The sequence below is a fragment of the Podarcis pityusensis genome (genome assembly GCF_964106645.2).
Source record: "Podarcis pityusensis genome assembly, chromosome: 2".
NCBI classification, from domain to species: domain Eukaryota; kingdom Metazoa; phylum Chordata; class Lepidosauria; order Squamata; family Lacertidae; genus Podarcis; species Podarcis pityusensis.
This window is the reverse complement of record NC_138029.1, coordinates 84740265-84758038: the sequence shown is the minus strand read 5'-3', so window position 1 is coordinate 84758038 and position 17774 is coordinate 84740265. Positions and strand designations below refer to the sequence as shown.

Sequence of the window (17774 nt, the reverse complement as noted above, 5' to 3'; positions counted from 1 at the left end):
TGCTCTTTGGGGCTGGTGGTGGGCTTCCCCCCGCCAGCCCCAAAGAGCAGGTCGAAAGGAACCTGAAGCCTGGAGAGCGAGAGGGGTCAGTGCACACCGACCCCTCTCGCTCTCCATGCTTCCAAGGTAGCCGCCTGAACGCACCTTAAACGGCACCTTGTTTTAGAGCGGGAAAACAAGAGGGGGAAAGTTCTCCCCCTCTCTGAGCAGCGCCTCCTGCTGATTCACTGAAGGGGCGCTGGGCAGAGAGGGGGAAAAAAAATTTTTCTTGTTCTCCCCCCTCTAAAACAAAGTGCGTCCTATTGTCCGGTGTGTCCTATGGTGCGAAAAATACGGTACTTTCTGCCACCCCTTTGTTTTCTTGGCCATTGCCAACCCAAGCCAGAGAGGACAGCATCATTCCCACCCACTGCCAGGAGCAAGCCAGCAGTAAATCACACCAGGCAAGTTGGAGTTAACTCTTTATTAGCAAGAACATGATCTGCACAGACTTGGCAGTGTTTCAGGCCTAATGAGCACAGCAGCTCATCCCTGGGAGGTCTTGCCCCATAGATGAGTTGCTGGGACTGAAAATTCCCACCTCTCCTCAGCCATACAAGTCCCATCCTCTCCAGGGTTTTTCCCAAGCAATCAGAGACTGCGCCTGTGTGAAACCAACCTCTCCACCCTTTTCATGTCTCTTCTAGTTCTGGGACACCAGTGGGAAGGGAAGCTTGTCACAGCAGGAGGGGGAGACACCTGTGCCTCTTCACCAGGAGGACTTCTCTCTGCCTCTGGCCTCCTTCCTCCCTCGCTTCAGCTTCTGCCTCAGATTCTGGACTTCTCCCTGCCACAGACTCCCCCAGCTCAGCTTCTGACACTGTCTTCTCCCTCTGACCATTCATCGTTGACCCACCACCAATCCTTGGGCTCCAAGCCTTCTTCCTTTGAGGGTTCCCCAGCTAGTTCCTCCCATCACCAAACAGCCTTGGCCCAGTATACCTGAAGGAGCGTCTCCAGCCCCATTGTTCAACCCAGACACTGAGGTCCAGCTCTGAGGGCCTTTTGGCACTTCCCTCATTGAGAGAAGTGAGGTTACAGGGAACCAGGCAGAGGGCCTTCTCGGTAGTGGCACCTCCCCTGTGGAACGCCCTCCCATCAGATGTCAAGGAAAGAAACAACTATCTGACTTTTAGAAGACATCTGAAGGCAGCCTTGTTTACGGAAGTTTTTAATGTTTGATGTTTTCTTGTGTTTTTAATGTTCTGTTGGAAGCCGCCCAGAGTGTTTGGGGAGGCCTGGCCAGATAGGTGGGGTATAAGTAATAAATTAATAATAATAATAATAATAATAATAATAATAATATCACTATCATCATCATCATCATCATCATTCCTCTGCACCCCAACCAGTCAATGACATCCAGCCCCCCAGTTCCACACACAAAAAGAAAATTATTATGATTATTAAAATGTTGTGTTATTATGATTATTAAAATGTTATTCAGAATAAACAAATTTTTTGAAGCTGTGTGAGAGAGAGGGGTATGTGTGTTCATTATTCAGATCTTTCTTGGTCTCTCTTAATTGGAGGGAAGGAGAAAGAACATTGTATGCCCCACAAGAGAATGCATATTAGCAGCTGCTAAGCTGCTTATGGGGAGAAGGGGGGCAGGTTACGGGGGAAATGGAACTGTTTCCAAAATTACAGAATTTCACAGGTGTCGGGGTGATACCTACACCCCTGCAGGAAAATGCAGGTAGACATTCTCTGCAGGCAGCGCAAAGTATCCAAACGACATGCATGCAACAGCTCTTTAAAGCAGGGGCAGATGGTGGCAACTCCCTGCAAGAGATGAGCTCTACCTGCACTGTCAGACACAAGCAGGGTTTGGAGGAGCATGGGCAATTCTCCAGATGGCAGCTGTTTCAGCAGGAACTTGAAGCTTTGGCAAGGCCACATCTGATGCGTAGGCAGTGACAGCACAGACAGAGCCTTGGGTGACTGCTCAGCGTAGGCATTAAAAAGGTAGCAGCCAAAAAAAAAAGAAAGTATGACTAGAATATCACACCTGGCTGCCTGTTAGCCTGCTCTGTTCCCATTAAAGGTAAAGGTAAAGGGACCCCTGACTGTTAGGTCCAGTCGCAAACGACTCTGGGGTTGCTGTGCTCATCTCGCTTTATTGGCCAAGGGAGCCGGCGTACAGCTTCCAGGTCATGCGGCCAGCATGACTAAGCCGCTTCTGGCGAACCAGAGCAGCACACAGAAACGCCGTTTACCTTCCCGCTGGAGCAGTACCTATTTATCTACTTGCACTTTGACGTGCTTTCGAACTGCTAGGTTGGCAGGAGCAGGGACTGAGCAACGGGAGCTCACCCCGTCGCGGGGATTCGAACCACCGACCTTCTGATCGGCAAGTCCTAGGCTCTGTGGTTTAACCCACAGCACCACCCGCGTTCCTCTGTTCCCATTATGGGAATCTAAAATTCAACTAAAAGCATGCAAATGGGGTCATGCATTCTAACCCAACAACCACACTTTAAAGGACTTGAGCTTAGCAGAACTCTACCTGAGCCCCTGGATATAAGAGTCACAGTTCACTAATGTCCATAATATTGGTTTAGATCGTTTGCTACTAACTCCCAAGCCAGGAATTTACTTGTAACGTTCTGCTGGAGGTTCAGAGAGAACGTGCAGGAGTATGAATTGCACATCACTGAATGGCACAACGCCCAAATAAAAAAGAACCTTTATGATGACATTGATTTAAAAATAAAGAACCGGTTCTTTATTCATGCAGGGTGGTTCTCCCAGCGCCTTGCATCTTAAAAGGAGAGCAGAAAACTCTGCTTCTGTTGTGGGACAGACATGATGAATTTATCATAAAGGCAAAGGCAGAAGAAGGCTGCCCTCCAAGGGTTTTTCCTAACTCGGGCTTTCAAAACAATGCACTGCTAAAACCTTTCTGTCCCTCTACAAACTGAAATGTCATATGAGGATAGTTAGGTCTAGAAAGGTGCAGCCACTTTGGAAAACAGGAGAAAGCAAATCTCTCTCTCTCTCTCTCTCTCTCTCTCTCTCTCACACACACACACACACACACACACACACACACACACTGCAAGTTGCAAGAGAGCTGTAATAAAGCCCAGTCTTGGAACAGCAAGAAAGGTGAAACAGAGGTGAAGGTGATGTCATGCTTAAATAAATTGTATGAGGCAGGCCTTTAAACAGTTACATGCTCCAGCCTGAAAAAATCTAAGCCCTTCATTGTCACTGGTGAACTGGACAGCTTCTCGTTAAGTACTTAGCAGTGCATATATGAATAACAACAGTTAAGGATTAAATCTATTGTAATCACTTTAATTACAAGAGAGGATTCTTATGGAGCAAAAAGCCGCTAACAGACACAGACAGAATTTCCATCCCTGCTCTAATAGGCTGAACACGTTATGCTATTTGATGCAAAATTTAGCTCAGCATCCCCATAAGGATCACTAATATAAGCGCCACAGCCACCGGGATTTAAAACCAGACAATGGTGGGGAGAGAGATGTTGCTGGTTCCTCTGTTTACTGATCTCAATAAAGCAATATGCCTATTTCTCTCTCATACAAGACTCACAGCAAGTTCTGCAACAGGGACACACCCAGAGTAAGAATTATTCTCAGTCACTCCCCCCCCCCAAGGGTGCATTAAACCCAAATATCCTGTTTTGCCGCAGTACTGAAGCGCTACCATTTCACAAGAGAGATTGGTCAGTGAAGGTTATGCATTATTCCTGAGCGTCAATAACTTTTTTGTGAGTATTTGGACCTTGCTTTTTAACTAAACGTAGTCCCGTGGCGCTTGCATTGAACATCCATCTGGATTTGTTTGCGGAAAGAAAGACAACATTTCTTATTTAATGAGCATTTGCTACGATTTGCTTGTGGGGAGGTTCAACAACGTTGCTTCAAAGGAAATGCTGTCCCATGTGCTCCAATGCATTTCCCTGTTGTTGTGTACTGAGTTGAATAGGATCCAAAAGGCAGCAGTCTGATTGGTCCTAGAACAATAGGATTCAGAATGCAGCAGTCTGATTGGTCCTAGAACAATAGGATTCAGAATGCAGTCTGACTGGTCCTAGAACAATAGGGTTCAGAATGCAGCAGTCTGATTGGTCCCAGAACAATAGGGTTCAGAATGCAGCAGTCTGATTGGTCCACAGGAGCCACCCAATCCAGCTCCAGGTGGAAGTGAATTCGCAACCTGATTGGCCTACAGGTGAATCCCGGAATTAGCCAATCACGTGGGGCCCATTGTGTAAATAATGTATATAAAGCAGACATTCTGGGGGAACTTCCATTCCTCCTCACCACTATGAGCTGAATAAAGAGCATGAAATCCACTCTCGACTCCGAGTATATTTCACCTGTCACTTTCCTTATTGAAAAAGTCTGATCTTTGGAGGGAAATTGGTTTGTTGCACGTGACCTCCACATCACCTTTAATTTGCTTGAATGCAATTGACTCCCACCCCCAAATAAGAGGCAGTCTGGAAGTGCCTCCACATTTCTTTACCTGAATGGCCCAAGAAGGGAATAGAATTAAACAGGTTTGGATGTAGATGATCCATTTGCCTACAAACAGGACGCCATTTACTCAGAACTGTTTCCAGAGGCTGGCATCAATGGGCCTTTGCCAAGGCTTCCATCCCTGTAGGGGTGGAGTGCCAGTCTCTGGAGATGCCTTCCCCCGTTTCTCCCCGTCTTTGCACTTGCTGTCCATTCACACATGCACTCACATTCTCTTTTAAATCCAAGCATAAAAACAAGCATTATAGCATATCAAGACTATCTCTAGCGTGAGGATATTTAGTATGGAGGGGGTGGATTGCAAACTGAATAAGGTCCCAGTATTATGAAAACATTTAAAAGAGAACTAGAGTTTTCTTTCAGTTTACATTTTAATTAAGTCCTTTTGCCGACATGACACTGACTTCTGAAAGCCATACCAAAATAAAATAAAATTCTAACTCCTCTGGTTTTTGTAGGCATTAAGATGCCAGTCTCTTTGAGTGGCAGATGACCAAGTCCTACTCAGAGCAGACTGACTGAAATCCATGTACTTAAGTTAGTCGTGTCCATTAATTCCAGCAAGTCTGCTCTAAGTAGGTCTTAGTTGGATACCACCCTTTGTTTTTATTTCCATCAGTCGCAGCAATGTTGATAAAGCAATTACTGGATAAAAGCACACATTTTCCCGATCCCCTCGAATAAAAAGGTGGAAAGTTTCCTTTCCCCACCTGTGCAAGAGATAGACCAGCAATGGCTCAAACACAGGGATGCTATGTATCACTTTTCAAAAGGTACTATGGCAGTCATAAACGCAAGTTTAAAATACACAAATACTTACAAATTAGAAGAAACCAAACCTTTAGCACTTTCAACTGGGGAAGAAATGGAGTAGCCATACAACTACATTATGGTCCCATGAACTCAGCAGCCCCACAGAAAAGCAGAAGGAACGCTGAGAACCAAAGTGTGCCTACAAAATCATTCTGAAGTTGCAATATGTAATCAGCATACTTTGGAACGGATCCACTGACTTATTAGGGATACTCTGGAGTAAGCGTACAATAGGCTACAAGCAGGGATGGGGAAACTGTGGCCTTCCAGATGATACAGAACTGCAACTCCCATCATCCCTGGCTGTTGGCCATGCCAATTGGGGCTGATGGGAACTGGAGTCCAACAACTGTTGGGGAGCCACAGGTTCCCAACCACTACACTACTGCCTAAGTACCCATACCACTCACTGTAAATTATAGCTACTGTAGACTCGACAATGATGTTTGCTGTGTGTTTCTCAGTATGGGAGATTTTCAGAAACCTCATTAATGTGTGTGGTTTTTTTGTTTTGTTTTGGTTTGGTTTTTTTAAAAAGGAGCATCACAAATAAGAAGATGAAACAAACCTGGTTCAGAAACTTTGCTCAGCTAAAGAGCTGAAACTGCAAATGAGTACAAATACCTAGAAGAAGGAAGGCTGATCAGATTTTCTAAGCTCTGGTCCAATAAACTTGAAAATGCATCTGATAAAGAATTCACTTTAGAGTACCCTAATTAGATTTTATTTTTACATGTAGACATTCCCCCCCTCCCCTCCCAGCCAAGACATTACCATTCACAGAATTCACAGAATTCATTAAGAAACTCAATTATTTACATCGAAATAACTCAGCAGAACAAACAATTAAGAAAAGAGCTGAGAAAACAGCTCATCCCAACTTTAACCTGAATTGGATCACTTGTGCATCTATCTACATACAGCATTATTGCTTGGAGAAAGTCCCATCTAGATGGAAAAAAATGGCTCCAGAAATGGCTCCGCTTGGTTTATTAACTGCACAGAAAGATCACTTTTCACAGGGAATATGCTAACCGCTTGAATCAGGAACAGTCCTGTTGATTTCAGTAGACCTAAGCTCTGTGTGTGTGTTTGTTTAGTACATAGTCAGTGAATTTCCCCCTTGAGTCTGAATCCCGAAACCAGTTACCCCAAAATTGCTTGAATACTACAACCATAAAAAAACCTTTCCTGATTCAAATCAGATTATACCAATTATTTCAGCATTACTGACTATTAAGGCAGTACATACGTAAGAAACGGAGCTCTTGAGGGATACAAAAACTCATCCATAATAAATCAGTGTAAACATTGCAGAGTTGCAGATTCTCCAAAACTTCCGTGCCCTTAAAATTTTATGCATTGCCTTCCTTCTCTGCTGAAATCATAAATTGATGAGCAACATAAACAGCACTTTAGCAACCACCTGGATCCTAAGAATCATTTGTAACAATTGTTTATCATGCAAGGCCATATATACTAAGAGGCAGGAACATCCCTTCGCTCTCAGTCTATGAAGTTTTGCTCCTTACTGATTTTTCCTATATGTTTCAAGATGAATGTCATTGGCATCTACATTCCAATTAGCCAGATATTATGCTAGATCACATAACACAGCTGCATAAACCTAGGAGTGGCCAGTACATTCTGTGATATAGAATTTTCTGAACTGAGGTCATAGTCTAGTTAATATATAAATAATTATATTACATGGGTGCTAAAGGTAAAGGCCAATGGATATGCAGGGTACATACTTTCCGGATACTTCAGGAACTTCGCAAAGAAATTCACTAAAGTCAGAAAGAATCTGAAAGATCTGTCCTTATTCCAGCTTCTTCTCATGTTACTAGATTTACAATTCAATGAAAAATTACCAAAGACAGTCTAAGAAATGGGTACATTTCTGGCAAGGTAAGGTAATAGGTCAGAGGCTCTCCTGACTCTGTCTAGCTAGCATGCATGTTATCTAGCCCAACTTGGATAGAAAGGAGTGGGAAACGTTATCAAAAAATAGACGGAAAGTGCCTGAACGGAAAAATTAGAGTCATAACTCTGATGGCTCTTTTACTACACCCAAAATATCTGGATAATGTAAACTTTATTGGACTTTATTGGACTCAGTATCCCATGAGCCACCTCACTGACGGTCCTACAAATTAAATATATCAATTAATCTGGTTTCTTCAGGGATTTTGGCACAGTCACCAAGTTCTGTATGAGACCCCTGAGAATTGATCAAATCAGCAGTATTTCATCATAACTGAAACATCTAGCTTAAGGGTTCAACTTGACAGTGGGCGGTTCAAGCCAGCTTCTTATTGTGATCCATATTCTGCACCGTAGCTAAAAACTCCAGGAGGAGCTTTGCCGTCTTCCTGGGCCGTTCCACGACTACCGAGTGTCCACAGTTTTCCAGAATGTGTACCTGACAGCCAGGAATCGATTTTGCTAGGATGTCCGCTCCTGAAACATCTAGGACCTAGACGAGGAGAAAAAGGATTCAACTAAAGAGGAACTGGTGTCACTCATGTGGACGACATGCTTGTCAAAAGACCGTAGAAACATGCCAAAGGGGAAGCAGAGGGCAACCTTTTGCTCAGTTCCTTGGCCTGGATCAGAAAAACTGTCAGAAGAAGCATTCCATAAAGGCTAGCATTGTGATATAATGTGCCTCTTGAGGATGGCGCGTTTTGTTTTTTTTTTAAATTAAGACTGACGTTTAAACAAAGTTGGCTCTAATGGAATGCCCAATACAAATAGCAAGGGCATGTGGGGTATTTTTTGGGGGGGAGTGATCTTTATTTGGATTGCAGAGGAGGTGTCAAAGCTGCACCCCAGGTTCTGATCAGGGCCCCCACACTCTTACCATTCACTCTTGCATTCACACAACTGCTAACTGATCCAGTTGTGCCACGGTTAGTTTGGCCCATATGTAAACAGCAACACTCGACCAAACTGAAGGAGGAAACCAAAGATAATGGGGATGCAAAAACAAAGAAGACACACACTCACACTCTCGACAGCTGAGCACTAAACCTGAATTTAATATATAACCCAAACACTGTATTGGTGTATCCCCCAGATTTGCATCAACCCACATTCATTTTTTCCTGATGACAGTTCATTTCTATGGTGCCAAACCACAGGAAGACTTCATGCCGTAAGAAATCTCACACAGATCTGTCTCCTGCTCCATCTCTATCTCCCAAGACCTCTGCCCTGCCCTCAGTTCCCCACAGATTTCCTCCTTGCCTGCAGATCTGTCGCTAAGGAGTGCCCCATTCAACAATCACGCTGTTTCATTCTGTGTGTGTGGCATAAGCACATGAGCATACACAGAAACCACAGTGAGCTACCGTTTCCCCACGAACAAACACACAGAGCGTCATGGACAAATGTTAAAACTGCCTATCGGTCTCATGAGAGCGGCTGTCAGTGTTGGAACTTCTTGACATTTGAAGCAGCTCATCATGGTCAACTCTTGTGGACCAAAAATATCTCGGCAGGCAGGGCTGATTTGTACCCGCTCCAGCATTGCTGCAGTTGCTCAGCAACTAGGGACAGGCAAGCTTGGGGAGAAGAGAAAGAGATCAACTACCAGCAGGAAATAGGATACGATTGTTGGAGGCTTTCTGAACACTACATATTCTTAGCCCCCAAACCAATTTCTGTACCTGCTCATCCAAATCAGCCTTGCTTACATTCAGCTTTGCCCTCCGTCCCCATCCCACCCCCCCTGCAACGGCGCTCCTCCATACACAATCATTTCCTCCTCCTACTCACTGATAATTTCTTCACATTCCCCTCATTTCCTTCCCTAGTTAACATTTTTCAGCTTTCTTCTTAACTGTGCCAGCAAATCATTGAACAGTTCCCCTTTTTAGTTGTCATGGCAACGTCTCTCTCGCTAACTTACAGATCTTGTGCTAATGGTACCTTTTCTCAAAACACATTTGGAACTCAGGGTGAATTGGTAGTATTCGGCGCAACCTTTTTTAAAAAAAAAATAATCATACAGCCCTCACTCATCCCTCATCCAACCGTTTTGTACAGGTGTGGGAGCACAACATTCCCATTCAATTCAATGGAGCCAGCAAATTTGTATACACAGGAATATGCGCACGGGTCTGCTACCTCTGCCGAAATGAATGGGGAAATCTTTGAGCACATGTAAGAGTTTGGCGTGTCCAATGCAGAAGGAATGGGCAGATCAGTCGATTTGCACCTTGAGTCTGTGTACACTCCATATTTTTATAGCACACAAACATACAACCCAAAGAATCCTGGGAACTATAGTCAGTTAATGGTGCTGGGAATTGTAGCTCCGTTAGAGGAACAAGTGCAGTTTGAATGCGCGCATTCATTAAAAAGCGAGTTCTGTCCCATGATTATTATTTTTAACTATATAAAACTTGTATTTAAATATGTATTTTACTGTTTAAATACATATTTTACTTCAGCGTATGCAATTCTAAATGTATTTCACCCAAAAATGCATTTTTATTTTTACACATTTCATTAAGTTTTTTTAGACGGGGGAAATCTGAAGAATAATGGTGTTCTGATCTGCACAAGGCACAAGTTACGTCCGTCTCTTTAAAAATGTGGACCAACAAAATTCTCCTCTGCCTCTATGTGCAATTCTCTTATCCAATATCATCCCCTCATCTCCCACTACATTTAATCAAGACAAAAGTCCACTTGAGCAGGCAGGGATCTTTTGTTCTCACACATTACATACAAGGAAAATGAGCGGTAGAAGACAGGTGCAAAAGCAGCTTCCCCAATCTGATGAGGTGGGGTTTGGTCTTACACCATATAGCACGTTTGCTAATCTTTAAGTTGCCGTCATTAACGGCCTGCTCTCCCTATTGGTTACTCTGCTGTTCTAATTTCTCTTTACATGTTGCACTAAGAAGAGAAGAGGAGAAGGAAGCAGAAACAAATTGGCTGAGGCACCTGATCTTGCTTTCCCCAGATGATCTGCGTTGCAGCTTTGATCTTGCTCATGTTTTCATAAAGTGAGTTGACGGACTTCTCATCTGCAATCTCAAAAAACACTTTCCAGAAGAGGAAAAAGGAGGAGGAGGAGAGAGAGAGAAAATCAGTCTAGCTCAGCTTCATTGCACACAACTCAAATTTTAACGAGCTGGGTTTTTAACCTTTTACTCCTATCTCCCCGCCCAAAGAAAACCATCATGCAGTTTGGGTCAATGAAACAGCAGAAAGAAGAAAAAGATTTCCCACGGCATAAATCACAAAAGGAAAACCTTCCTGGCCAGAGATGGATGTGCGCAAAAGCCTTTGGAGGAAGTTCCCTTTCTTCAAAGTCACTTGATGTGTGTCTGACATCAAAATCTGCATCCCCACATTCTGTTCTTCGCCACCCACGCCAACACTTCCCCATATAGTTTAGGTCATAGGTGGGAATCCATGCCCCTGCAGAAGTTGCTGGACTACAACTCCCATCATCCCTGAGCACTGGCCATGCTGGCTGTGATTGATAGGGTTTGGAGTCTAATTTTATCTGGAGGACCACAGGTTCTCCACCCCTAAGCTATGTGCCTGCAATTCCAAACCTCTGCTGTGAGACACAACAGTCAAACAGAACCTCAAGATCCAGGAGGCTGTTGATCTGGTGATACTCGATTCCAGGGGAAAGTGTCTGGCATGGCAGGAATGGGGAACTTGTGGCCTCCCAGGTGTTGTTGCACCACAATCCCCATCATCCCCAGAAAAAATAAATCAGTTTGCAGGCCCCTCGACCCAGAAAATTGCGGGAGTTCTGCATGACAATCTTCCCGCCTTTTCCACAGGTTCACACTCCAGTGGCTCACGTGACCAGTCGTGAGGCAGCATGCACAGTGCTCCCTGTCCACGCTTTGGGGTTTGTTTGTTTTTGGCCTAACATGAACGTGCCTTGTTATTTCAGCACAGAAAGTCATGCCCAAAAGGCATATCCTAGAAGAATGGCAGAACTTAGAGGGAGAAGGACAGCATAGAGAAATGACATGTGTCAATGACGTTCACCGCAACATGGTGGTGGTGAAGCGGTGGAACAGGCGTACACACTGCGAAAAAGAATGTTAGAAAGTGGGGCCGAAGCGCTAGCCTTACAATCAGTTGAACTAACGCAGTAAACCCCACGTGTGAATGCAGCTGTGGTCGCACTGATTCTGGAGGGCCAGAGGTTCTCTCCATCTCTGTGTATGACCATGAGATTCGTTTCTGGCCTGTAAATTTTCCAAGGGTATATGGCTGGTTGCTGTTGGCAACAGAATGCTAAGACCAGGTGCACCTTTGGTCTGAGGCACAGGAGTTCTTCTTTTGTTCCTATGGTGGCATACACAAAGCCCCACTGTTTCATTTCCTTAAAGATGTTTTTAACAGGTGCGCTGCTTCAATACTGGGCAAAGCTGCCGTCCCATGGGCCTTAAAACCAAATCACACCATGGGGAGTGGGGGGAGCAGGCAAGCATCCGACCCACGGTGTAGCCTGCACCTTCAGATAACAGAAGCGACCAGCACCAATTCCAATCCCAAGCTAGAGAAAGGACGTTATGCACTTACATTTGCGGTAGAAATCATTGTGCGGGATGCGGACATCGACGAGGCCCTGCAGGATCTACAAACACATAATGGCGTCTTAGAAGAATAGCTTGTGGAGGGCAAGGCTCTCAGTGGCTTCTAGCCACTATGGCTATGCTCTGCCTCTACTGTCAGCGGCATTGTGCTTCTCCACACCAGGTGGGGAGAGTGTTGCTGTGCTCAGGGCCTGCTGGCAGACTTCCCACATGCATCTGGTTGGGCACTGTGAGACAGCATGATGCTGGACCAGACAGGCCCCTGGCCTGAACAAGCAGGGCTCTTATTATGTCCCTATGTTACATAACAGGGCAAGCACACCATGTCCATCTGCTCCCCCTCTCTTTCCCAGTAGGAGCGGTTTTCTGGACACACCACAGAATCCATGCTGGCAATCAGGACTCTTGAGCATTGCATAACGCAGCTGAGGAGTAAACCCGCTTGGAGACGCACTGCAGCAAGTAGAGGCAGGAACCTGGGCAAACAAGCTTTGGGGCTGCTAGAAGGATGGGAGCCAACATGGAACGCACTCAAACTAAAGATTACAAATCTGTAGGGCATGGCAGGGGAACCTGAGGCCTTCCAGAAGTTGCTGGACTACAACTCCTATTGTCCCCGATAACTAGGCACGCTGGCTAGGGAAGGGGAAAGGTGAAGGGCCTCAGGTTCCTCATCCAAACTGTAAGGGGAAAGGGGGGCAAATCTTCCACATAGAGAAAGTTAAAATTCTGCTTCGGAAAGATTGCCGAGGGGAGGATGAATCACAGCTCTGCACAATTTTTAAAGCAATTGTTTCGCACTTTGCTTGCGCTGTGTAAACCCACGCAGCTCAGACTTCAAGGGAAATCAGGTTTCCCTTTCAGGGAAAGCTTGGCTCTTCAGAACAGACTGCACACACACACACCACATCCATTTCACTTGTTCTTCCCAGTTTTAAAAATCGTATCTTGCATATAGCACCTCGGTATCTATCTACTCTCTGTACAAACACCCACATGGCTACTAAGGAACATTCAGCACAGAGCTTGAGAAAGGTGGGGAAGAATTAATGCTGTGGAGAAGCAACCAGATGAAAATTTAAAACACAATCTGAAGCAAGTGGCGCTGAGTTCAGCAGAGCACACTCTCAGGAGGCTGCGTATAGGGTTGCAGTTGTGCTAATCCTATTATATTGGCCATCGTGCTAAAAGTAGGGCTGTCCCTTGCTATGTTGCATGAGTGTGTGTTATATAACCTGGACTCTCCTTGGAGGCTGTTGTGATGAGGTCCTACACTTCCAAATTTATCAGTACACCGTGGGTTAGGTTCAAATCCATGGCTTTCAAAATCCGCTAGACCTCATGGATTTTGAGATAAGGAATTATATCTGAAGCTCAGAAACCAGAAAGCTAAACAGGAGGTGTACAAGAGTGTGTTAATTTCCAAGTGTTACAATTTGTACAGTTGATTTGTGACTGAGGTACTGATTCATGGTGAGTTTTGCTTTCTAAGTTGGAAAAAAATAGGACTTCCTATTATCAAGCCTACCTAGGGACCAGGAAGCAGCTGTACAGGTGCTGAATTAAAATTTTAAGAATTAAAGGGACAGAATTCATTCATAAATAGTAATTGAAGACCTTCCTTTTTCAACAAGACCTATAACTGGATTTTGTTTTTGTTTTTTAACCCCAGTCTGTAGATGTGTTAGATTTGAAACTATCTTTACATAGGAAATCGTTTCATTTTTACATAGGAAACACTTCTTGTTTTTATTGCTGTTGTATTCGTTGTCTAATTGCTTTAAGGCACTTTATAGGAAGCGATTCACAAATGGAATTCATTCATTAAAATGCATGTTACCTCAGAACTGGTACAAGCCAACCAGTTAGGAGGCCACATTGTGGGTGGCGGGAGGGGGGTGGATACTGTACTTTGCTTTAATCAAATGTTTACCAAGGCAGCAACCAGCCTCGACTTAAGAAGAACAGCCTTGGGGTGGGGGTGAGGGGGCTAGAGAAGATTCCCAATTAAGGGTGCCTCTGCCATTCATACTTCTCACCTGCTGGGGCACTTTGAAGCGTACGTAAGAGCAAAGCTTTAACATTTCTGCCATTTCCTCCGGAGTGGATGGAATCAGGGGAATCTGGCTGAGGGACTTAGACTCCTTCAGCTCCCGCAGTAGCTTAACAAATTTGCTTTCCGCGACAGGCGGCAGCCCTGCAGGAAAAAAGAGAAGAACAGCCATATGCTGAGCTCCAGAAGCAACGCAATAGGTAGGCGGCCTTGACAAGCCTTTAATTCCTCCAACAATCCTTCCAGAGAAAACATGCCAATTATTTCTTAAAGTCACAAGCAAGGAAGGAGGGGGTGGAGGTGTCAGGACCTGACTTAATCTTACCTCCCAAGTACAGAACCACCACGTTCGTCACGTAGGGTGAAATGACACTTTGAGTTGCATACATGGCTGTCACCAAGGCACCTCCTGCGCGTTTGGATTCCTCTCGGGATATCAAAGGCAAAGATAGCCAGGGTGGGGCCCTCCAGATGTATCTGGACTACAATTACCATCATCCCTGGCCACTGACTGGGACTGACAGGAGTTCAGTGATCCAAGCTCTGGGACAGGCATAGGCAAACTCCGGCCCTCTAAATGACTACAATTCCCATCATCCCTGACCACTAGTCCTGTTAGCTAGGGATGATGGGAATTGTAGTTCCAAAACATCTGGAGGACCGGCGTTTGCCTATGCCTGCTCTGGGGGATACCGTGTCGGCCACCTTTCATCTAGGGTGACTCAGACTCATGGTGAGCTGCGTTTCCCAACCATTGCTGGGTGCTGCTGCTGGTGGAGGGCCTGCAGGATGCTCAGCACTTTGATGTGTTGACATTAGGATTAGGAAGAAGGTAGTTAGACATTGATTTGCTCTTTCCAATAACAGCCACGTGTCTGTTATAACAGAATGGGACTTTTCTGTAGCAGCTCCCCATTTGTGGAATGTTCTCCCCAGGAAGATTTGCCTGGCTCCTTCATCAGCATCAGAATTTATTATTTATACCTCGCCCATCTGGCTGGGTTTCCTCAGCCACTCTGGGCGGCTCCCAACACAATATTAAAAACACAATAAAACATCAAACATTAAAAACTTCCCTGAACAGGGCCGCCTTCAGACATCTTCTAAAAGTCAGATAGCTGCTTATTTCCTTGACATCTGATGGGAAAAGGGCGTTCCACAGGGCGGGCATCATTACCGAGAAGGCCCTCTGTCTGGTTCCCTGTAACCTCACTTTTGCAGTGAGGGAACTGCCAGAAGGCCTCAGCGCTGGACCTCGGTGTCCGGGCTGAATGATGGGAAGGAGACACTCCTTCAGGTATACTGGGCCAAGGCTGTTTATACACCTTTAAGCACTAAGCAAAAACGTTCCTCTTTAACCAGGCCTTTGGTTGACTGATATTCAGTGCCCTTTTAAAATGGGGGGTTGTATTGGGTATTGATGATGATGATGATGTAGGCCTGCCTTTAACTACAAGGGCAAGGGGGTTGCCAAGGTAGCAAGCACACGAATGCTGCTTTTAACTAGTGTCTTAACGTGTAAACATTGAGCCTAATTCTAGCTTTTAATAGGAGCAAAGCTGGATGGATCCTGAGCCAAAGTGATGTGTCTTGGAGGGTTTGGCAGCTTGTTAGGGATGAAGAGGGATGTCTATGAGGTAGTACAAATTGAAGCTGGGTTCCCTGAAGCACTTTGTGGTGCCTCAGTGATCCGGACATAAACAAAGGTGCATATTATCATCTGCTGAAAGGTAAAGTACAGGTTATCCTATGAAAAAATAACATCAGGGTGGAGAGATGTGGGAAGGAGTAGCAAACACCACAATGGAGAGAAGCAGGAAGAAGAGCCTCACTGTGGCTGACAAGTTGGTCTTGTAATCAGAGTGAATGATCTTACCTAAAAAGTCAATCCCTTTTTGTTCCCTCCACAATCGACTTTACAATGTACCTAGAACAAACACCCCTGGACTTCTCTTTTGTTTGCAACTTGACAGGTGTTAATCAATTGCACACCCAAACTGTAAAGGCTACCCTTTCAGGTAAACCCCTGAGGCAATCCTTCTGAAATCTGGCAGGATTCACACCTTCAGAAGGAGTGTCCTTGTCTACGGATTTAATCCAATTCTGATCCAAAATAAAGTTTTAGATGTTTACTTTTAAAATGGGGGTAGGGGAGAATGAAGCTGCCCAGCACAACACCCCCTGGACATATTTGCTTACAATTTGGCAGGCTTTAGCCACTCAGGAGCAGCTATGAGGTCTGCAAATTTCATTCACTTCTGTCAAAAGCAGAATTGTGAATTGGGTGGCGGTGGCGGTGGCAGTGGCGAAAAGAAGGGGACTTAGACTGACCGCAGCCCAAATCACAGAATCATAGGGCTGAAAGAGACCCTGAGGGTCATCTAATCCAACCCCCTGCAAGGCAGGAATCTCAACTAAAGCATCCGTGTCAACTAAAGCATCCGTGTCAGGTGGCCATTCCACCAGGCAGCCAAAGCACCTTTGACATGAGCAGACTGTTTTCCAAAGCACCAGGTCAGGAACCAATCAACTCCTGTGGTTGGTGCACGTCCTGAGTAAATTCACCAGACACATGGACCGTGGACACATCTCCTGCCTCAGGAGGCGAAGTTCATTTGTGGCACTCACCCGCAGGGCATACAAGACTTAAGCTGCAGATCTCCGCTGGGTACTGAGCAGCATAAACTCCTGCAACGTTTCCGCCCATGGAAGTTCCAAGTAGATGGAAGGGTTTCCTGTTCAGATTGATACATTCAACAAACTGAAAAGATAAAAAAACCAACACTTGGGTTACTAGGGGGCAGGCAGCAATTGCAGTAGAGTTGGGAGAGATGAGGGGAACTGGCTTGGAAATTACGTAATACTCACACAAGTAATAGCGCATGAGATTCAGCACCATAACAGATGTTAAGGGGCAGCCCAGAGGAAGTTAGGTTATGTGCAGTGCCCTACCTGGCTCTTCTTTCAGTAGTATTAAGAAAGCATTAGTGTTGCTTATGCTTGGGGGGAATTGGCTTAACTGTGCTGGGGGGAAGAAGAAGAAGAAGAAGAATAGTAGTAGTTTGGATTTGATATCCCGCTTTATCACTACCAAAGGAGTCTCAAAGCGGCTAACATTCTCCTTTCCCTTCCTCCCCCACAACAAACACTCTGTGAGGTGAGTGAGGCTGAGAGACTTCAAGAAGCGTGACTAGCACCCAGCAGCTGCATGTGGAGGAGCAGGGAAGCGAACCCAGTTCCCCAGATTACGAGTCTACCGCTCTTAACCACTACACCACACTGGCTCTCAGAGCAGGTACTGCAACTTTAACAGCAGCCAAATTCTATCCTAGGTCTGGGAAAGCTAAAAACAGGCATCAAAAGCCTCTTCAGATATTCAGAGTAAATGTGCGGAAAGGGTAGTGTTTATTGATCTCATTTATATCCCACCTTTCCTCCAAGCTGGCGTACATGCTTCTCCCCCTCCTCACTGAATCCCCACAACAACCCTGTGAGGTAGGTTAGGCTAAGAGACAGTGACTAGGCCAAGGTCACCCAGCGAGCCTCATGGACGAGTGGGGATTCAAACCTTGGTCTCCCAGGTCTTAGTCTGACACTCTAACCACTGCACCAGGCTGGCTTTCTGTGTGCACACAACCCCATCCTCTTTGTCCTCATCCCCACAGGAAAATTTTGCTCATCAGTCACGAAGGTCTGAAGGGGGCTTCTAGGCATGTTCGGTGCGTAAGGAGTTAAAAGAGGGGAGGGGTGTGCAAAGAAGCCCCCGCC

The 17774-nt window shown here is 45.4% G+C and overlaps 1 protein-coding gene across 7 annotated transcripts in view; it reads right to left on the bottom strand.

Annotated features, from left to right (window-relative positions):
- Nucleotides 1–4908: 4908 nt before the first annotated feature.
- Nucleotides 4909–17774, bottom strand: part of LOC308472183 (monoacylglycerol lipase ABHD6-like) — a 42386-nt gene continuing 29520 nt past the window's right edge. For all 7 annotated transcript variants that reach the window (XM_080996838.1, XM_080996835.1, XM_080996836.1 and 4 more), the window contains exons 5-9: nt 16635–16767; nt 13993–14150; nt 11940–11994; nt 10329–10429; nt 4909–7848 (exon numbers count right to left, since the gene is read on the bottom strand). In XM_080996838.1, the coding sequence (XP_080852964.1) occupies nt 7672–7848; nt 10329–10429; nt 11940–11994; nt 13993–14150; nt 16635–16767 (624 nt within the window). In that variant the 3' untranslated portion in view covers nt 4909–7671. The remainder of the gene's footprint in view (nt 7849–10328; nt 10430–11939; nt 11995–13992; nt 14151–16634; nt 16768–17774) is intronic.